We start from the raw sequence: 22,527 nt of genomic DNA, 5'->3' as shown, positions 1-22,527 counted from the left end.
TCTAACAGGCGTAGAGCAGTGATACGTGACTCTCCTAATGATAAACGTAAGGAGAGAGTTACTCCTAGCCCATCTCCTTATAGAAGTGCTTCTTCTTCGGAAAGGAAGAAAATCTAGAGAGGAGACAGAGGAGGGAAGGGAGCCTTCTCCTTCCGATCCTATTAATTTAGATGACGTCTCGGAGGACGAAGTTACTAACAGAGAAGGGCTTTCGAATTACAAAGTTCTTTCTGCTCTTCTCTTAGAAGAATATGGAGATGCATTAACTCCAGCCGCCTCCTTCTCCCTCGCTCTCTATTTTCAAGTACGAAGGCACACAAGTCTTCGTCTTTCCTGAAAATGAAGCCGGCCATATCCATGAAAAGGGCCTTACAATCTCTGGACTCCTGGATCAAGACTAAGAAGGAGTTAGGAAGGACGATCTTTTGCATGCTCCCGCTAACTAAGGGGCAGGAGAGGCATATGGTACGAAACGGGAGAAAACATGGGATTGTCTCAGCTGAATCGGACTTCTCCAGTCTCGTAGACTCGTCGAGGAGACATGCCTTGAATTCAGCAAAAGCAACATGGGGTCTTTCGGAAATGGACCATCTCCTCAAGGGACTTTTTCACATCTTAGAAGATATTTAACTTCCTAGATTGGTCCCTTGGGGTCATTGCTAAGAAGTCCCATGAAAAAGAACAACTAAGCCCTGAAACCTTGCATAGCATCCTTACATGCATAGATAAGGCGGTTCAAGATGGATCGGCGGAAGTGTGCTCTCCCTCTTCTGTGCGGGAATACTAAGAAGAGAGCGGTTCATAGTGCTTTCTCACTAAGGCCGTCTCCTCCTTGCAGAGATCCGCTTTGCTGTATGCGCCTCTCTCTGAGCATTATTTCCTTCGCAGTTGGTGAGAGACATTGCCCATTCGCTAACTGAGAAAGCCACTCAGGATCTTTTAAGGCAATCCTCAAGGAAGAATAGACCTGTGGCTAGTGAGGAAAAGAAAGCATCTAAGCCAACTCAACAGCAGCAGCCCTTTCGAGGAGGCGCTCAGGCTAGATCCATCGTTAGAAGGAAATCAACTGAAAAAAGGGGAAGATCTGCCTTCCGTCCCTTTAAGAAGGGAAAATGAGAAATCTTTCCTCCAGACACCTGTAGGAGCCAGGTTACAATTCTTTGCGGGAGCATGAGAAGACATAGGATCCGATCCTTGGTCAATGTCAGTAATCAAGAAGGGTTATTATATCCCATTCAAGGACAGACCCCCCTTGACAACGTCACCGAGGGAACTGTCAGCCAGATACAAGGACCCTGTTCTGATGGATACTCTTCGTCAAATGGTGGAGCAGATGTGGGACAAAAGAGCAATAGAGCTGGTACTGGATCAAAGCTCCCTGGGGTTTTACAATCGCTTGTTTCTCGTAGCGAAAGCCTCGAGGGGATGGAGACCGGTACTGGATGTAAGTTCGCTGAACAAATTCGTACAACAACAGAAGTTCAGCATGGAAACGTCTGCCTCAGTACTTGCAGCTCTCCGTCAAGGAGATTGGATGGCGTCTCTAGATCTTCACGACGCATATTTCCACGTCCCGATTCACCATTCGTCGAGGAAGTACCTTCGTTTCATGTTCGAGGGAAGGATCTATCAGTTCAGGCCCTGTGTTTCGGCCTTTCTACGGCTCCCCAAGTCTTCACAGACTTGATGAAAAATGTGTCAAAACACCTTCACATGAAAGGGATAAACGTCTCCCTATACCTGGACGACTGGCTCATCAGGGCCAGGTCTCAAAAGCAGTGTCTGGGAGGACCTGTCAACAATCCTGGATTGACAAAGACATTAGGATTAATCGTGAACCTCGAGAAATCCCAGATGGTCCCCAGCCAGAACGTAGTCTATCTGGGGATTCAGATGGATTCTCGGGTTTTCGAGTATTTCCTTCTCAAGAGAGAGTAAGGAAAGGCTGTGCCACAGTATTGAACTTCTTAGAGAAAGAGCGTACTTCAGCAAGGGAATGGTTGAGCCTTCTGGGGACCCTTTCCTCGCTCGAACAGTTCTTTCCTCTAGGAAGACTGCATCTCCGTCCGCTTCAGTACTTCCTGAGAAGCAGTTGGAGTTGGAAGACAGGACAGCTCTCGGACACGTTTCCGATCTCATTAGAAGTAAAGCAACAGTTAAGGTGGTGGTGACCCCTTGGAAGAAAACAGAGGAGTATCCTTAGAAGTTCGGAAACCCAAACCTGACATTGTTCTCAGACGCGTCGGAGACAGGTTGGGGTGCGACTCTAGGGTCCGAAGAAGTGTCAGGCACCTGGTCGAAGAGCAGGTGTCATGGCACATAAATTGCAAGGAGCTCTTTGCGATTCACCTCGCGTTAAGGAGCTTCGAGCAGATAGTCAGAGACAAAGTAATTCAGATAAACTCCGACAATACGACCGCTCTGGCTTATGTCAAGAAGCAAGGAGGAAACTCACTCTTTCGCCCTATACGAACTGGCAAGAGATCTGCTGATTTGGGCAAATCAAAGGAATGTGGTCCTTCTAACGAGATTGTTGCAAGGGGAGAGGAACGTGAGAGCGGACAGACTGAGCAGGAGGTTCCAGGTCCTTCCTACAGAATGGACCCTCCACTCGGAAGTCTGTCAGACCCTTTGGTATCTTTGGGGGAAAACCACAGATAGATCTATTCGCCACGTTTCTCTCCAAAAGGATAGACACATTTTGCGCCTGGTAGAGGATCCAGGGCTTATGCTATAGACGCCTTTCTCCTGGACTGGTCAGGGCTAGACGTGTACGCATTCCCCCATTCAAGATTCTGGGGGAAGTAGTCAAAAGTTTGTGGCCTCGAAGGGAACCAGAATGACTCTGATAGCCCCATATTGGCCATCCCGAATTTGGTTCACGGAGGTGATGGAGTGGACAGTGGACTTCCCCAGATCTCTTCCAAACAGGATAGATCTGCTCAAACAACCCCACTTCGAGATGGTACCATCAAAATCTACCCGCTCTTGCTCTGACTGCCTTTCGACTATCGAAAGATTGGTCAGAGCGAGAGGGTTTTCTCGCAAGGCGGCAAGCGCAATTGCTAGAGCCCGCAGATCATCTACTAGGCGAGTGTACCAATCGAAGTGGAAGTTTTCAGAAACTGGTGCAGGTCGGAGAAGCTGTCCTCTTCCAATACCTCTGTAACGAAATTGCGGATTTCCTTCTTTTCCTGAGGGAAAAGTCACATCTCTCTGTACCAACAATTAAAGGATACAGAAGTATGCTTTCGTCAGTCTTTAGAAACAGAGGCTTAGACTTGACGAATAATAAAGATTTGCACGATCTCATCCGCTCTTTTGAAACGTCCAAGTCAGTAGAGCCTAGGATTCCGAGCTGGAACTTAGATGTGGTTCTGAAATTTCTATCCTCGGAAAGTTCGAACCACCTCATACGGCTTCATTCCGTGATATCACTAGAAAGTGTATATTTCTTCTATCTCTGGCTACGGCTAAAAGGGTCAGCGAGTTGCACGCCCTTGAGTCACGAGTGGTTTCAAAGAAGATTCTGCGATTTGTTCATTCCAGACTCTTTTTCTTGCCAAAAACGAGAACCCTTCGAATCCCTGGCCTAGGAGTTTCGAGGTAAAAGGACTTACTAGCCTAGTAGGCAGAGAAATAGAAAGATCACTTTGTCCAGTTAGAGCACCTAAATTCTATCTGGACAGAAAGAAGCGGTTGGGAGGCTCACAACATGGTCTTTGGTGCTCAGTAAAAGACCCCAAGAGACCTATGTCTAAAAATGCTTTGGCCTTCTTTGTTAGAAGTGTAATTACGAGGCTCATAAGAACTGCCCAGATGACTTTAATCTATTAAGAGTAAGAGCTCATGAGGTAAGGGCAATCGCGACATCAATGCGTTCCAGAGAAATATGTCACTTAAAATATTTTGGACGCAACCTATTGGAGATGCAACTCAGTATTTGCATCTCATTATTTAAAAGATGTGCGAGTAACGTATGAGAAATGTTTTTCTTTAGGTCCGTTTGTGTCAGCACAGACGGTTCTGGGTAAAGGAGAGAGCACCGATCCTTAAATATGTGTACGTAAACCCTCTTGTCGGATGTGTTCTCGTGTTTCCTGTGCATGGGAGTGTCAGATGTCGCACTGGCGGCCTTCACTTCGCTTCATTAGGAAATCGAGTAGTGACAGCTGACTATTAGAGGGGTACAAAATTTTTATTTTTGTATGTATGAGTTTCGAGTTTGTGGTTGTTTGCTAAGAGTTTGGGGATGACTCTTAGCAATCTTAGAACTAACACGGGTTAGGATCGGGTGATCGGGATCGGTGTGTGCTCCTTAAAGAAGGCGTGTTGTCATATAAGCGGATTAGCACCCTTGACAAACGCCAGTTAGGCTCTGCCGAGTAAGTGGATAAGACCCATCGACAGACCAGCAAGAACTCTTGGCCACAGATCACTATCTCGCTAAGGCTCTTGAGATGAAGCAGACTCCTGGGCAGTAGCCACGAAGTCTTCCATCTAATAAGGTAGGAACTAAGGTTTATTTATACCTACAACATATGTTGTTTACCTGTCTAGTCAGTTAGTTAGCTGTCTCTTGCCCTCCACCAAAGGGTGTCAATCAGCTATGTATATATCTGACAGGTAAGTTGAATGTATGAAAATGATATTGTTATGATACAATAAAGTTCATACATTCACCTTACCTGTCAGATATATACATAGCTATCGACTCCGTCGTCCCCGACAGAAATTCGAATTTCGCGGCACACGCTACAGGTAGGTCAGGTGATCTACCTGCCTGCCGCTGGGAGGCAGGACTAGGAACTATTCCCGTTTTCTAATCAGATTCTCTCTGTCGCTGGCAAGGTAAACATATGTTTGCTTTCCCTCCTGATTGGATTTTCGTGTTTCATCGCCATCGATCTTCTGGGCCGACTTTTACAGGGAAGTACTGGATCGCTGGTTTGGCATACGTTTTTAATAACTTTTTAATAACTTTTTAATAACTTTTAATGAATTAACTTCGAAGTTTTCGAAGAAAGAGTATGTGTAACTACCGAAGTGTTCGGTAGACAATTACATAGTTGTCAAGAAAGGGAAATATAAATATTTATTATTGATGAAGTGTAATAAATGTTAGAATTTGATTGAGGAAAATAAGGTAACTTCCGATTTGAGGAAGTCAGAAAACATAGAACTAGATATGCTTTCTTTAGGAGCTTTAATAGCCCTCGTTCTGACAAGCAGTTAGAATATTAACAGTACTAGTAGTGTTGTTTCCTCATCACCTTCTTACTTCACAGAAACTACAAATTCATTTGCAATTTGAAGATAAAGGAATGTAGCTCAAGATACGCTATTATAAGGTAAGAAGTGATTATAGTGTTCCCCATTGCATTAGAGGGTGCGTCTGATCGGCTCTGTCTCGCTCCCAGGCCTAGACCTCTTCCAGACTCACAGGCCCAGAGGAGAAGGAATGTCGAAAGCCGTACGGAGGTTATGGAGAATCCCCACCGATCAGGCGTCCCCTCGGCAGGTTCTGTAGAACGTCCCAGACTGCCAGGGATAGCCATTGGAAAGGCATCCTAATTCAATGTGTTCCCCTTATTAATTATCGTCTTAACGAATAATGAGAAGAAACATTCAACGGCGTAGGTTAAATGAAAATGCAAGATACTCTCGTCTGGCTATTGGAACCTCAGAAGAGACAGAGAAAGATTGCGGTAGAGGCATTGCCCTATCCGGGGTTCGTCCCCCCCCCCCCGTACAAGCTGGACGTGGGGGGGGGGCTCTATCCCATGGGGGTTTAAAATAATAAATTCCTCATCGGTACATGTATATGAAAATATATCTATTCTGAGAGATCGAATTAGATATTAAAGGATATTTGTTGATTGAATGAATTATATGGATCTCGTTTAATGATTACACACATATATATAATTTTTAAGCTTCTAGCTCCTTGGACATGAAACTCCGGTAAAGAGGCTCAATGCGCCTAAAGCGTCTGAAACAAGGCGCAAAGCGCCTGAAACGAGGCGCAAAGCGTCTGAAACGAGGCGCAAAGCGCCTGAAGCACGATGAACCAGGATCTTCATCGGAAATGGAAGTCCTTCTCATTCAGAAGAAAGGGAGGGCTATGTCGAAAATGGAAGTATTGTCGAATTCTAAGCAAGAACAAATATACAAGAGATCGGAACCTTCCGCACACAAAACCTTCCGCACAAGCGGAACCTTCCAGAAGGCGGAAGATTCCAGATTCAAATAACCTTCCAGACGTACAGAACTTTCCAGGCGAGGATCGCCTGTCAGATGCTCGGAATTTTCCAACAAGAAAACGTTCCAAGGGCGATACGTCTTCTAGGATCCAGGAGTATTCTGATCACGATACTCCTCCCAGGCGCCAGGAGTATTCGGAACGCGATACTCCTGCCAAGCACCAGGAGTATTCCGACGAGCATGATACTCCTCCCAGCGCCAGGAGTATTCGGAACGTGATACTCCTACCAGGCGCCAGGAGTATTCTAGGCAAGATACTCCTGCTTAGCGCCAGACACTTTCTCCTACAAGAAGAGCTTGACAACCGCCGAGAGTCCTCCAGACGAAGGGTGAAAGACATTCAAGGTTTTTCCTGATAGGGACGGGAGTTGTCGCACAGGCGGCCGTTGCCCTTGTCAGGATCGTCTTATTGCAAAAAGGCTAGAGCAAGTTCGGTTTTTTCCAGGCAGGGACTCAAGATGTAGCACAGGCTGCCGTAGCCCTTGTCAGGTTAGAGTCGATACTGCGAATAGCCCTTCACCTTTCGAAAGGAAGCGCTCTCCTTCGGTTGCTCAATCTTGCCCCAAAATTGAGGAATGGAAGATAGAGCAGAATTGTGAGAATTAGTTCAGGATTAGTAAGAGGATATTAAAATCATCCTCCTTCCAAAATAGATTGCAACCAACCATTTACAGAAGAGGGGCAATCGTTTGGAAGTTGAACAAGATTCGTACGAGCTCTCATTCATGGATTAGAGGCTCTTCCAGATAAGAAAGGCGTAAAATACGGACTTATCTCCAAGATAATAAAAGCTGGAGAGATTATCTTCGATCCTCGGTTGTCATTTTGAATATCTTTCGACTAATACTCATTCGGGATTATTGACGAAATGAACGAAGAGAGTAAGATTTCTATTCTTTCTCTGCATGTCAGAAAGGAAAGAGTGTCGTAGAAGGCTTGCTGTATATGACTACTGAAGGACAAGTCATAAGACGCATACCATAGTTGCCTGTCTGGTTCGCTACGGGATTGTCTATATCCTTAAAGGATTTTACTAGTAAAGACTTCGCTTAAAAGGTTTATTACGACAATACCTTTTCAGCCTCGGTATTTAACAAAGGTTGTTTGCCTAAAATTTGCATTATTGAGAGTTGTCTTAGACTCGAGAATAATTTTATTATTTCCATTCATTGAAAGGAGTAAACTGGCAACTCAGAATGAAGGCAGCCAGGCATGAACGACACGGCTGTAATTGTGAGCCATCTAGTACCATCCGGTTCTCGGTCGTGAATGGTTGGTTACATTTTTCTCTCCTAAAGGATCGAATGCTTCACCGTATATTCCCCATAAATTCAGGGACTTAACCACGAATTGAGGGAATTTTTTAGACAAACATGAATAACATCGTATTCGTTGTGCTAAGGATATCTCTCTGCCTCGGCGAGGAAAGAATGTAGTACAAAATTCACCTTAAGATAACGATACGCTTAAGCCTTACGCACACACCGTGGTTAATTACAGCGCTCCTACTATCCTTACAAGAGTTTCATAGATGAATGCTGTTACCACAATGTGATAGGATAATAAAGAATTTTAATTAGACAGAGCACGATTTAACATTCATTGGAATGAGTTGTCAGACCCTGCGGAAAATATTCACAGATACCTTCGCAAGGCAGAAGATGAACGACTTCTTATAGATTGCTTCCTTTTCCTCGCAACAAGAGAGGTAGCAAGATACGCTATCTTTAAAAATTTTAAGAGGGGAATAAACTTAGTTTTTTTTTTTTTTTTCTCCCCTAGTTGTATATATTCTTAACACATATTAAAATAAATGGGCATCTAAGGAAGAAGATGAATGCATCATTTTGGCAATAAAAAGGTTGGATTCAACAGAAGTCACGTTCTTCTTTCAGCATGTGTCGGAAGGTTTTTCTAAGAGATTTGATCGGAATCATTATAAATATTGGACCTGAAAAACCTATTCACTCTGAGTCTGTCTGCGTGCAGACTGACCAGAAGTAAATATGAATGAGAGGATTTTTCAAGGGAAGCTTGATAATTCCTTTAAGTATGTGAAAGACATAGAGTTGCTGCAGATCGTGCTAGATAGAAAGGGGAAACTGTCCTCTTCCGATACCTCTGTGAACTACATAAGGATTTTTCTTCCCTTTCATAGGAGAATCACCTTGGTAATTTATGCTTATCATGAACACAGTGAAAAAGATATATTCTGTCTAGACAAAGAATATTAGACATAGTAGAGAATTAAGATCTTCGGGATCTTATACAATACTCTATACGATAAGATTAGAGATCTTATACTTAGAATGGGATCCTAATTTGGGCCCTCAGATTCCGTGGTCCGACAAGATGGAACTGCGCCTAATCAAATGTTCTCTTGGACCTAAACGATCAAGAGGACAAGTGAAATTTTGGGCTTTAGAATCTCGAATCAAATTCTATGACGACTCGGTAATGGGTTCTGGCCAGCATAGTAGGTTTGGCAAGAGAACTAAAGCCTTTTTATTCCTGGACAACGCTGTTAGATAGAGGTTTCGTTGTCCGGGTAATGTAGTGACATTGTCATCTACAGAAGAAGAAAGGTTTAAACGTTACTGACAGAGTCTTTGGAATGCGAGAAGGGCTCAAACTACTTCCCAAAAGGTTCAGAGAGATACATTCAAGAGCTAGAAATCAACCATTTCAGCTCAGAATCTCTTTAAAGTCCAAGCTCCTTCCTTCCTTCGGGCAAGGATAGGGAAGCTTCTGCAACGAGAAAACTCGTCAACATGTAGGAGGAGAACTCGTTAGCAACGGAAGTATGCAATAATGATCCTCCTCGGAGGAAGACTTGTCTCTTGGAATTTTGAGATTTCCTATTGTCTACGGGATGGAGCGGACTAAATTGTGATGAATGTGCAGGAGCAATTAGCGTCTTTGGGTAGGAGTACTTCTAAAGATCATACTCGTAAAAAGGATGATAAACTTCTGATGAAGAGATCCAAATACCGATCTCCTGTCGAGCGCGACGAACCATACAGGGGAGTGTCGCACAAGCGGCCATCTCTGGGGGGAGCGATGCGTTAGGCAGGCGAGACGTGAGGAAGGAAGTAACTCCTGCCAAGCGTCTGGCGCCAACTAGGAGCCAGGCGCCAAGTAGGCGCAAAGAGCCTGACTTTACTATAGATCGTTCTAGGCCAAGATCTTCATCCAAGCAACAAGAGCCAACTGGAGAAGAGAGAAACTCCTGATAGGAGTATAGCGCCAGCTAAGCGCAATATACTTGCCATTCGAAAGGCCATTCCATGAGCGATACTCCGACCAAGTCACAGGAGTATTCGGAACTAGATGCGCCTCCCATAGGTCAGGAGTATTCGGGAAGAGATACTCCTGCCAGGCGCCTAGAGTACCCGGACCTCGATACTCCTCCCAGGAGCCAGGAGTATTCTAGATTTTTTACTCCTACCAGGCGCCAGGAGCATTCCGAAGCGTATACTCCTCCCAGGCGCCAGGAGTATTCGGAACTTAATACTCCTACCACACGCCAGGAGTATTCTGAACAAAATGCGCCTACTAAAGGCCAGGAGTATTCGAGGCGCTCTGCGCCTGACAAGCGCCAGGAGGATTCCAGGCGCGTTACTCCTCCAGGCGCCAGAGTATTACGAAGCTTATACTCCTCCCAGGCGCCAGGAGTATTCGAACTTAATACTCCTACCACGCGCCAGGAGTATTCTGAACATAATGCGCCTACTAAAAGCCAGGAGCATTCGAGGCGCTTTGCGCCTGCCAGGCGCCAGGCGCCTGCTGAAAGCCAGGAGTATTCGAGGCGCTTTGCGCCTGCCAGGCGCCGGGCGCCTGCTGAAAGCCAGGAGTATTCGAGGCGCTTTGCGCCTGCCAGGCGCAGGAGGATCCCAAGCACGTTACTCCTCCCGGCGGCCAGGAGTATTCCGAAGCTTATACTCCTAACAGGCGCCAGCAATATTCGAAGAGCGATACTCCTGCCAGGTGCCAGGAGTATTCGAAGCGCGATACTCCTGCCAGGCGCCAGGAGTATTCGAAGCGCGATACTCCTGCCAGAGCCAGGAGTATGCTGAGCTTAATACTCCTAACAGCGCCAGGAGTATTTGAGCAAGATGCGCCTTCCAGACGGCAGGAGTATTCGAATAGTTTTACGACTGTCAGGCGCCAGGAGTATTCTAAACAGGATACTCCTCGCGCCAGCCAGGCGCAAGCCAGGCGTTAGGCTTCATCCAGAGGAGATCCAGTTTCAAAGAAAGTCCTAGTCTTCTTGAAACAATGGTGATCTCTAGAGCATTTCATAAGTGACTGATGATACTTCAAACAGCTGAAAATCTAAAGCTCTAAAGTGCGAGCTGTTGCAAATTCTTGTTCTTTCGTAACAATATGTCAGGAAGACATATTAGCGTTAACATATAGGAGATGCAATTATGGGTTGGCTTCTCATTACACGAAGGACGTCAAGTTAACCTACGAGAGATTCTTCTCTCTGGTTATACGTATCAGCGGATACGTTGCTGGGATAAGGAGCCGACACTGATCCTTTAATAAGGAGTTGAATTTATTTTAACTCAATGATTTTTATTGGAGGTTTTGAAAGGAGTTCGGGGATAACTCTCTTTCAATTTAGCGCGAACCCTCATGTTAGGAACAGGTGATCGGGATCGGTGTTGCGCTCCTTAAATAATGCGTGTTGTCATATAAGCGGATGTGCTCCCATTGACAAACGCCAGTTAGGATTCTGTCGAGTAAGTGGAAGAGACCCATCGACAGATCCACAAGAACTCTTGGCCACAGATCACTATCTCGCTAAGGCTCTTGAGATGAAGCAGACTCCTATGCAATAGCTAGGAAGTCAATCCTTCGTCTAGAAACACAGAGGAACTAAGGTCTATAAATACCTACAACATTATGTTGTTTACCTGTCTAGTCAGTAACTAGCTGTCTCTTGCCCTCCACCAAAGGTGTCAATCAGCTATGTATATATCTGACAGGTAAGGTGAATGTATGAAAATGATATTGTTTATAATACATAAAGTTTCATACATACTTACCTGGCAGATATATACAACTAATGACCCACCCAGCCTCCCCGCAGGAGACAGGTGGAAGAGAGAATCTGATTAGAAAACGGAATAGTTCCTAGTCCTGCCTCCCAGCGGCAGGCAGGTAGATCACCTGACCTACCTGTAGCGTGTGCCGCGAAATTCGAATTTCTGTCGGGGACGACGGAGTCGATAGCTATTTGTATATCTGCCAGGTAAGTATGTATGAAACTTTATTGTATTATAACAATATCATTTTCATACATACTTACCTGGCAGATATATACAATTGAAGACCCACCCAGCCTCCCCGCAGGAGACAGGTGGAAGAGAGAATCTGATTAGAAAATGGGAATAGTTCCTAGTCCTGCTACCCAGAGCAGGGCGGTAAATCACCTGACCTACCTGTAGCGAGTGCCGCGAAATTTGAATTTCTGTCGGGGACGACGGAGTCGATAGCTATGTATATATCTGCCAGGTAAGTATGTATGAAACTTTATTGTATCATAACAATATCATTTTTTCTTGGTCCTAAATACCAAGAAGACAAGTGAATTTTTTGTGCATTGGAATCTCGCATCAGATTCAATAAAGACTCGGCAATAGGTTCTTGCCAGCATAATGTCTGGCAAAAGAACTAAAAAACCCTCTATTCCTGACTCAACGCTTTCAGATAGAAGTTTCGTTGTCCAGGCAGGGTGCTTACGTTTTCATCTACAGATGAAGAGATGGTTTAAACGTTTGCCTACAGAGTCTTTGGGATGCGATGAGGGCTCGAAATACTTCTCAGAAGGTATTCAGAGGGATACAATAAGAGCTAAGAAATCAAGGGTTTGCCCAATTTCAGCTCGGAGTCTCCTTCGACTTCCAGACTCCTTCCCTTCCTTCGGGCAAGGATAGGGAAGATTCTGCAACGAGAAACCTCATCAACATGTAAGAAGAGATCTCGTTAGCAACGGAAGTACTCACGAAGGTTCCTCCTAGGAGGAAGACTCTTCTCTCTCGTACTGTTAGATTTCCCATCGTCTACTGGATGTAGATGACTACAATCACCTCCCCTTGCCAGAGGCCAAAAGCTCAAAAGGGGAAGAATTTCTTCCACCCTTCTCCATTTTCTTGATAAATATGTGGTTGTTCAGGACTTTCAGACAATGTAATGCTAACCAGGCGACAAATGCCAAAACAGGCGAAAATACGCCAGAGGCAGACACTTCCAAGGAACACCTGGCGCAGATGCGCTCGAGGCGAACAAATGGGACAGATAAGAGTGTCCGATGTGGACATCGCCAGACAGCCTCGAGACTCTACCAAGCTCGAAGCTCCAGCAAGTGGGGAGGAGCCAGCCAGGCGTCAGGCGCCAAAAAGAGCCAGCCAGGCGTCAGGCGCCAAAAAGAGCCAGCCAGGAGTCAAGCGCGAAGCGCCTTCCAGGCGCGAGGCGCCAACCAGGTACGAGGCGCCAGGCAGGCGCGAGGCGCCAGACAGGCGTGAGGCGCCAGCCAGGCGTGAGGCGCCAGCCAGCGAAGAGCCAGCCAAGCTCCAGGCTTCATCCAGAAGAGATCCGTTTCAAAGAAATCCCTGGTCCTCTTTGAAACAAGTGTGATCTCTACAGCACTTCATAAGTGACTTGATGATTCCGTCAAACAGCTGAGAATTAAAAGCGAATGAAGTGCGAGCTTTTGTGAATTCTTGTTCTTTCCATAACAATATGTCATAAAAGGACATATTGGCTGTCACATACGGGAGATGCAACTATGTGTTGACTTTCCATTACCCGAAGGATGTCAAGATAACCTACGAGAGATCCTTCTCTCTTAGTTGATACGTGTCTACGGATACGTTGCTGGGATAGGGAGCCGATGTTGATCCTTAACTAGTGAGTTAATTTTATTTAACGTAGTATTTTTCTTTGGGGGTGTTTGAAAGGAGTTAGGGGATAACTCTTTTCAAATTAAACACTAAACCTCGTGTTAGGATCAGGTGATTGGGATCGGTGTTGTGCTCCTTAGTTATGCCACTAGGCATAGGTGTATTGTCATGTAAGTGGATAAGACACCATTGACAAAGGCCATCAGGCTTTGTCGAGTAAGTGGATAAGACCCCATCGACAGACCCACAAGAACTCTTAGCCATAGGTCACATCCTCGCTGAGGCTCTTGAGGCGAAGCAGATTCCTAGGCATTAGCCATGGAATCTTCTGCCTAAACAAGTAGGAACCAAGGTTTTATTTATTTATTACCTACAGCGTATGTTGTTTACCTGTATATTCAGTAATTAGCTGTCTCTTACCCTCCTCCAATGGTGTGAATCAGCTAAGTATATATCTGACAGGTAAGTTGAATGTATAAACATGATATTGTTATGATACAATAAAGTTTTATACATACGTACCTGGCAGATATATACAATTAATTGCCCAACCAACCTCCCCTCAGGAGACAAGTGGAAGAGAAAATCTGATAGAAAACGGGAATGGTTCCTATTCCTGCCACCCAGCGGCAGGGAGGTAGATCACCTGACTTACCTGTAGTGCGTGCCGCGAAATTCGAATTTCTGTCAGGAAAACGGAGTCTATAGCTAAGTATATATCTGCCAGGTAAGTATGTATAAAACTTTATTGTATCATAACAATATCATTTTTATATCCTACTACACCAGTTGTTTCCCTTTTGTATATTATTTAGCTGTCTCTTACCCTCCACCAAGGGTGCCAATCAGCTATGTATATATCTGACAGGAAAGTTCATGTACAAAAATGATATTGTTAAGATACAATAAAGTTTTGTACATACTTACCTGGCAGATATATACGATTAATGGCCCGCCCAGCCTCCCCTCAGGAGACAGGTGGAAGAGAAAATCTGATTAGAAAACGGGATTGGTTCATACACCCGCCTCCCAGCGGCGGGAAAGGTAGACCACCTGACCTACCTGTCGCGTGTGCCGCGAGATTTGAAATTCTGTCGGGAACGTCGGAGACTATAGCTATGTATATATCTGCCAGGTAAGTATGTACAAAACTTTATTGTATCTTAACAATATCCTTTTTCCTAACTATACAAACCTAAGGTCCTTTACATAAGGAATTACTTTCAGTGTAGCTGGAATTACGGCCTTTAAATTCTTGAACAAGGTGGTTATGTAGGAGTTATGGAGCTCCATTTGACAACGTGTGTGTGTGAGAGAGAGAGAGAGAGAGAGAGAGAGAGAGAGAGAGAGAGAGAGAGAGAGAGAGAGAGAGAGAGAGTAATTGGTGGTTGGATGGTTAACGATTGAATTGGCTGTTGGTGCTGGGTTGTCTGCTGGTGCTGTTGGAGTTTAGAGTTCCGTGTTTTCAGTGAGTTTTCAGGCAGTCTTTCGTGAGCAGTTATTTGAAGGCAATGGGAGTTAGTTGAGTTTTGTGTGTTATATATTTGTTATTTGGTTGTTGTTAAGTTAGTGGTGTTTGCTTAGAGTTGTTGTGTCTGTGCTGTTGTGATTTTTTGTGTTGTTTGTGCAGTGGTCTTTTGTTGTGTTGTTGAGTTTTGTTGTTATGTGTGAGGTTGTGGTTGTGTTCCTTGGTTGGTTGCTGTGTTGTTGGGTTGTGGTTGTGTTCCTTGTTTGTTTGCTGTGTTGTTGAGCTGTGGTTGTGTTCCTTGGTTGTTGTTGTGTTATTGTGGTCCGTGGTTGTTGTGGTTCTTGGTTGTTGCTGTTGGTATCTCTGTGACTTCGACTAGCGGACAGCACAGGATAGCCCTGGAATATCTGGAGTTGGTAAGTACATGTGTTTTGTGTTTGTTTTTTGTTTTTGTATAGGTGTAGATCAATTGTCCTGCTGTGTTTTGTTGTGTAAAGAAGAAAGTGTGACTGAGGGTGGGTTTGGCAGCTGGATCGATTAGGTTAATGTGGGGAGGGTTTTGCCACTTGTTTTTTTTAAGCTTGTGATCCCGCCACATGGTTAGGCAGTAACTACCGTTTGGTAGGCAGGTAGGCCCACATGCCTGGATGTAAACACTCCACTTTGCCTTTTGGGCCAGGTTTCAGATTGAGGGTGTGGCATGAGGTGAGCATGTATGTAAAGGACCTCAGGTTTGTATAGTAAGGAAAAATACAATTTACTTTCTAAAATTGTGATTTGTCCGACGTGACAGAATTTTTGGTCAGGGTGTTTTTTTTTTTTTTTTTTTTTTTTTTTTTTTTTTGAATCCTTGTAGATTTTGCTAGACATTGAGGTGTGTTTTATTGTGGATGGTTTTAATTAATTTTTGGATTTTTACATTTTTTTATTTTTATGGGATTAAACTTAAACTACTCTTAGCATTTTAACTACTACATTACATTAGAATGATTTAAATTAGTGGTATTGAAGATCTGTAAAGTCGCAATATCAGACAACTCAATAAAGGATTTAAGTATTGCTACTTCTTGGGGTCTTAAAACCAGTACCTAAACCAGTACCTTATCAGAAAGCCATCATGGTGAGGATGACAGGTACATCCTTGCTAGGAGTCTTAGAGAAGGTGTAATTCAAGAGGTCAGTTTCAGAAGCTGGTGCTCTGCTAAGGATCTAATTGATCTCATTCTGTTGTTATGGTGTTATGTTCATTTTGAATTGTTCGTCTTTAAACTATATGCCAAAGAACTTTAATCAATCGGTCAAACAATCTTCTTAGCCATCATAGGAGATTAGATATGATTTGTATGATAAAATTAATTTGACATTTTTAGGAGAATAAATAATTTTTCTTTTCTCTCTCTTTCTTTACAGCTAAAAAGCATTGGACCTAAATTGGTGCCATTCTTTAAGACAGTTGCCATTTACTTTGTCTTATTCATCCCTGTGGAGCAACCATCGATCTTCGCCATGGTCATCAAATGTCTGCCAATCCTCTCCCTCATTGCTTTTGTTTTACTACATGGCATGAGCCTCGGTGAAGAGTAAGATTCTCTCTCTCTCTCTCTCTCTCTCTCTCTCTCTCTCTCTCTCTCTCTCTCAGTATTTGAGGAGGTAATATCATATTTAATTATTTTCTCATGTTGGGATTTGTGTCATAGTTTATATTGTAAACTTATCAAATGTTTATAATAGATATTTGTTCCTACATGTTATACTAACCATTGGTCCTCTACATAAGGAATTACTTTCAGCGCCAGCTGGAACTCGGTCGTAAGATTCAATTACAAGGTAGTTAGGCAGTAACTGCTTGTCCGATGGTCAGGAGTCCCGCCCAACTGGATGTAAACATTCCACTTTGCTTTTGACCGCCGTCAGGGTGCAGATATGTTGTTGACCTCTCTGCCCGCCTCCGTCGTGAGAACGTTCTATGTCCTTTTTGGCTTTTAGCTTTTTTCATTGTGTATCTGTGTTTATTTCTGCCTGTGTTTTGTTTTGTATGTTGTCTGATTCTGATATTCTTGCTAAATGCAAACCCGCGATTCAGAGAAGCCCTTACGCCCCCCATCCAACTGGAGAATATGCCCTGGAGTTGGGGGGAAAGAAAATGTGGTGTATTTTGCTCTAGCAAAGATGTGGATCCTCACGCCCTCTGCGCAAGATGCCAAGGGCGTGAGTGTAATAGAGTACTAACTTGTGATACTTGTATCTCCTGGTCGGAGGAGTAGTGGGAGTGATACGAGAAGAGGGAGAAGCCACGTAAGTCAGCCAAGGTGTCGTTGGAAAGCTCTCCCTCTACACCGCTTGTTACAGACACGTCGTCTTCTCTGCCCCCTCGTAAGCTTCCTCGCATGGCTCTCTCTCCTTTGGGGACATGTCTCTCTCCGTCTCTTCACTCGATCTGTCAGGTGCAGAGGAAGGGGGGAGACATGCCGACCTGGAGTTGTATTCAAGGACTTCTGTCCTCCCGGGGGAGGGGATCTTTCCTCCGCTGAGTGAACAGGAACTCCCCCCCTTTAACCCGACTGTTCCTTCTTCCTCAGGTTTGTCTGCCTCTGCGGGTGGGGATCTGCAGCAGGTATGGCGATCGCTGAGTCTTCCCGGCACTCCGAGCATCCAGGGACACCTTCAACATCTAGCTGCAGTCCCAGTTATGCACGGGGTGGAGTCGAGGACGACCACTATGGTTTCTACCCTGGGAGATGCAGCACTACCTCACCTGGTCTACACCCAGCATGTGACGATGGTCACCCCCACTGCTGTGGTGCGGGCTCCAGTGCCACGCGTCTCCAAGGTGGAGTACTTCCCTCCTTCTCCCCCAGGGTTTGCTGTCCTTGCTCCACCACCTGATTTTGAGTGCCCAAAGAGCTCACCCCTGGACTTACCGCCCGTTGCCGTCGCCATGCCTGCTGCCCGTCCCTGCCCGTAGAAGTGCTGCTGCTCCTTCAGTCCCTCCTGCCCAGGTGGAGCTTCGCCCCGCTGCCCCGGCAGCTGCCCCAGCTCTGTCCTGGATGGGAGACCTGTAGGCTGCCTGAGGAAGCTGGCAGAGAAGAAGTCAAAGAAGAAGAGGAAGGTGTCGTCGTTGTCTTCTTCGTCTTTGTGGTCGTCTTCTTCCGCCTCTTCCCCTTCTACTTCCAAGGCCCCACAGCCAAGGAAGAAGAAGGTGGCCTCGGCCCCCTGCCCTAAGAAGTCTCGCACAGAGACTTCTAAGGGTCTGTCACCGGTGGGCTTCCGCTGGTCCTCCCATTCCTTAGGGAACCGGGCTTGTCCCTCCTTCCTCAGGGAAGAGAAAGACGGGGACTGTAAAGGTAGAGGTTCCACCTCTGGACCATGAACTGCCTCGGCCGCTCGACCGAGTGTATGGTCACCTGCTGGTGACCGTGCAGCCAGAGTCCAGGCAGCTGAGTATGCTCACCGCCAGGACCCAGGCACGGGGCGGAAGGATGATATGAGTCGCTCAGGTGACTCTTGCCAGACCAGCGATCACCCGGTACCCAGGGTTAACGTGACGGTCCCACCTGACCGACCGTACACGAGGTGAGGCTGGGAAGAGGTCCCCCAGGTCCCCGGTAACAGCTTCGGCTGCTTCTGGAACTGTGGTACATTGTGAGGACAGTGCTCGCTCTCACCGCATTAGTGGACGCTACATTCACCCGACCGTCAATCACACCAGCGTGATTTCTCCGCAGGGAGATCGCTGGTCCAGACCTGCAGCCCAATCACCACTGCGGGTTGGTGATCGCCTGCAGTCCTCCCACATTACCAGTTCTGCTGGTAGACAGGGTGGGAGCGTCAGGTCTACCTGACCTGTCCCTTCAACCTCCTCGGGATACACCGGGAGGAGTGAGGCAAACAGGAGTGATCATGAGGAGTGCGCTCCTTACAGTCTAGCCACGAGAGCCTATGAGCCTGGTTCGGTTTTAGGACCGGACAGGTCATTAGAGGAGACCAAGGGGGGTCTGGCAAGGTTCTTCCTGCCGAAGTGTCTCGGGAGGGACTTGGCCTGGATGGATCTGACGGTTCATCGCCTCAGGACGCGGTCACCCCTGAGTTACAGAGGTCTTTTGCAGAGTACATTGCGTTGATCCGTCAGCACAATGACCTTGGGGAAGGATTGATGGTTGCCCCCTCTGACCGTTCATCTAGATTGGAGTCGTTCCTAAGAAGGAACCCAGAGCATCTGTAGGGCGGCTACCCTGGTCTTCCTTGGCTGATGGTGTGCTGGACCAGGTGAACGCTCTTGTCTCCAGACAGGAAGCTTCCCCCATTGTGGCGGGATCACAAGCTAGAAAAAAAATACAAGTGGCAAAACCCTCCCCACATTAACCTAATCGATCCAGCTGCCAAACCCACCCTCAGTCACACTTTCTTCTTTACACAACAAAATACAGCAGGACAATTGACCTACACCTATACAAAAAAAAAAAAAAATAAAAAAAATAAAACACATGTACTTACCAACTCCAGATATTCCAGGGCTATCCTGTGCTGTCCGCTAGTCGAGGTCACAGAGATACCAACAACAACAACCAAGAACCACAACCCACAACCAAATAACACAACAACCAAGGACTACAACACAACAACCAAGGACCACAACAACAACAACCATGGAACACAACCACAACTCAACAACACAACAACCAACCAAGGACCACAACCACAACCTCACATATAACAACAAAACACAATAAAAGACCATTGCGCAAACAACACAAAAAATCACAACAGCACAGGCACAACAACTCTAAGCAAAACACTAACTTAACAACACCAAATAATAACAAAAACACACAACTCAGCTGAATATCACTCCCTTCTCCAAAATGTTCCAGCACTACTATCTGTCACCAGCTCTCACCAAAGACTGCCTGAAAACTCACTGAAAACACAGAACTCTAAGCTCCAACAGCACCAGCAGACAGCCCAGAACCCACCAACAACCAATTCAGTCATTAACCATCCATACAGCAATTACACCCTCTCTCTCTCTCTCTCCTCTCTCTCTCTCTCTCTCTCTCTTTCTCTTCTCTCTCTCTCTCTCTCTCTCTCTCTCTCTCTCTCTCTCTCTCTCTCTCTCACAGACGTTGTCAAATGGAACTCTATAACTCCTCCATACCATGGCACAACCTGCTGTGTCAACTGCATGTGGAACGGTACCACCAGGCAGTACATTCCCTGTGTCTTCACGGCTGGCAGTTATCCACCATTTCTTGCGAGTGAGAGGCTTTTCTCGCCAAGCAGCAACAGAGATGGCTGGATACCTCAGACAGTCCTCTGCAGCATTTTATACCAGGGAAAGTGGGCCATCTTCTGTGGTTGGTGTCGTAGGCCGGGTCTCTCTCCACTCAGAGCCACTCTTCAACAGGTAGCGGATTTCCTAGTCTTTCTTCGCCGAGAGAAGCTCCTCTGTATCCACGGTTAAAGGATACAGAGCCACCCTGGCTCTAGTCCTTAAGCTGCGAGGAGTTGATATTTTGAAATTTCCTCTTCCATGGAAATCTCTCTCCTAATGAGGAGCTTTGAGAGGTCTTGCCCACCCAGGTAACTCAGGCCCCCTGAGTGAGACGCGACTCTTTGTCTTAAGTAAGGAGTTTGACTCGTAGACCTTACAAGCCCCTCCGGGAGTCATCAGACAGGGATCTGACCCTTAAGACCGTCTTTTTGCTGGCCCTGGCATCGGCGAAGAGAGTAGGGGAACTTCGTGGTCTTTCCTTCAAAGTTAGACACTCGAGGGGATGGGGATCAGTTACGCCCGATTTCGTCCTGGATTTTGTAGCGAAGACTCGGAACCCTTCGGTCCCTGACGTCATGTTCAAGTCCTTCACGATCCCCTCCCTAGAGGACTTTATAGGTAATGATGCGGAAGAGATGCTACTTTGTCCTGTTAGAGTGCTACGGCACTCCCTGAAGAGAACTTGACACCTCAGGCCTGAGTGTCGACGCCTGTTCGTTAGCACTGGGGTGACCAAGAAAGAAGTGTCCAAGAACACTATTTCTTTCTGGCTTCGTGAGGTAATCAGGAAAGCGTACGACTTCGAAAGGAATGCCGACACCAGTACCTTTCGTCCGAGAGCCCACGAAGTTAGAGGTATTGGTCCTACCCTTGCATTCCGCAAGAACTTGTCAGTTGCACAGGTGTGTGGTCCACTTAGACCACCTTCACCTCCTTCTACCTTCGGGATGTGGTGGGATCACAAGTTTAAAAACAAGCAGGTAAATCCCCCCCACATAAACTTAATCAATCCAGCTTCCAAACTCACCCTCAGTCTCACATTCCTCTTTACACTACAAAATACACGCACGACAATTGACCTATACCTGCACACACAACAAAAAAAACACAAACACATTTACTCACCCAACTGCAGATGCTCAGGGCTATGCTGTGCTGTCTGCTGGTCGAGGTTGCAGAGATACCAACAACAACAAAGACAACAACTGAGAACCATAACCCAACAACACAACACCCAGGGACCACAACTCAACAACACAACAACAGACAAGGAATACAATCCACAACAAAAGACCACTGCACGATCACCAACACAATAAAAAACAACACAAAAAGGCAACACACACACCCACTAACAACACCAAGGAATCACAACAGCTCACCAACAACAGCCCTCAACCACTCACAACCACACCAAGAAACCACAACAGCCTCCAACAACAACAACAACCCTCTACCAAAACAACTCACATACAACCCAACAGGAACTCACAAGCACAACAAATCCAACAGCACAGGCACAACTCCAAAGCAAATAATATCAACTTAACAACAACTTAACAACAAATCAATAAAACACAAAACTTACCTGACTTTCAATGCCTTCAATAGACTGCTGCTGACACTACTGACTATCACAGGCTCTCACCCAAGACTCAAGACTCACCAAAGACTGACTCAAAACTTTCATACTCTAACAACTAACTCCAACTGCACCAGCAGACAACCCAGAACTCACCAACAGCCAATTCAATCGTTAACCATCCAACCACCAATTACTCTCTCTCTCTCTCTCTCTCTCTCTCTTTCTCTCTCTCTCTCTCTCTCTCTCGGACGTTGTCAAATGGAACTCCCATAACTCCTTCATTTCCTTCCGCAACACCCACGGATATTCGGACGTTTGAGGGGCCTCATACACACACTCAGTTACACCGCCATCCACTTCTCCCAGACCACTTCCAGTCAGACTCCCATTACCATCCCCCTCACCACTATCCTCCAAAATCCCACTCACTATCTCATGTACCCCTTCCAACTCATGTCCCAATATCTCTCGTACCTCTGCCACCAAACCACTTTCCTCATTTACACACCTGCCAAACTCCCGAAGAGACTCATTCATGCTGCCAACCACATCTTTACCACCTGATTCCCTTCCTGGTGAAACTTCACTAAACCCTGACAATTCAAACCCACACACGCTATATGTATCATTCCTCCCCTCAAAGTCATCCGTATTACATGCCTTATCCACCATTTTTACCCTAACACTAACCCCTCTATCATGCAGCTCATGTTTCTCCCTTTCATTCTCTTTCCTTACCTTCTTCCGCTTTCTTCCGTACTCAACCAATACTAACTGCTGATCTCCCAGACCCATTTGCTCACTGATGCTTGGATCACATTTATTCACTTTCAACCACTCACTCATCGCATTCTCCCCAACATACTTAATCCCCTTAACACCTAGTTTCCCGAATTCCCAGCCTGACTAATCTTCTTTCGCTTACACACACTCGCTACATGACCTTCTATTCCACATTCAACACACTTTGCTTGTGGCTCCTTACACATCCTAGCATAATGCCCACTCTTTCCACAATTACCACATA

General features: G+C 45.8%; 1 protein-coding gene across 1 annotated transcript in view; it reads left to right on the top strand.

Annotated features, from left to right (window-relative positions):
- The first annotated feature begins 15,760 nt into the window (after positions 1-15,760).
- LOC135206545 (lysoplasmalogenase TMEM86A-like) overlaps positions 15,761-22,527 on the top strand; it is a 31,717-nt gene continuing 24,950 nt past the window's right edge. Inside the window, exons 1-2 of the mRNA XM_064237896.1 lie at positions 15,761-15,807; positions 16,014-16,223. Of these exons, the coding sequence (XP_064093966.1) occupies positions 15,761-15,807; positions 16,014-16,223 (257 nt within the window). The remainder of the gene's footprint in view (positions 15,808-16,013; positions 16,224-22,527) is intronic.

This window comes from Macrobrachium nipponense, chromosome 31 (genome assembly GCF_015104395.2).
Source record: "Macrobrachium nipponense isolate FS-2020 chromosome 31, ASM1510439v2, whole genome shotgun sequence".
Classification (NCBI taxonomy): Eukaryota; Metazoa; Arthropoda; class Malacostraca; order Decapoda; family Palaemonidae; genus Macrobrachium; species Macrobrachium nipponense.
Note: the sequence above shows the minus strand (reverse complement) of the source record. Positions and strands in the feature narration are given on the sequence as shown.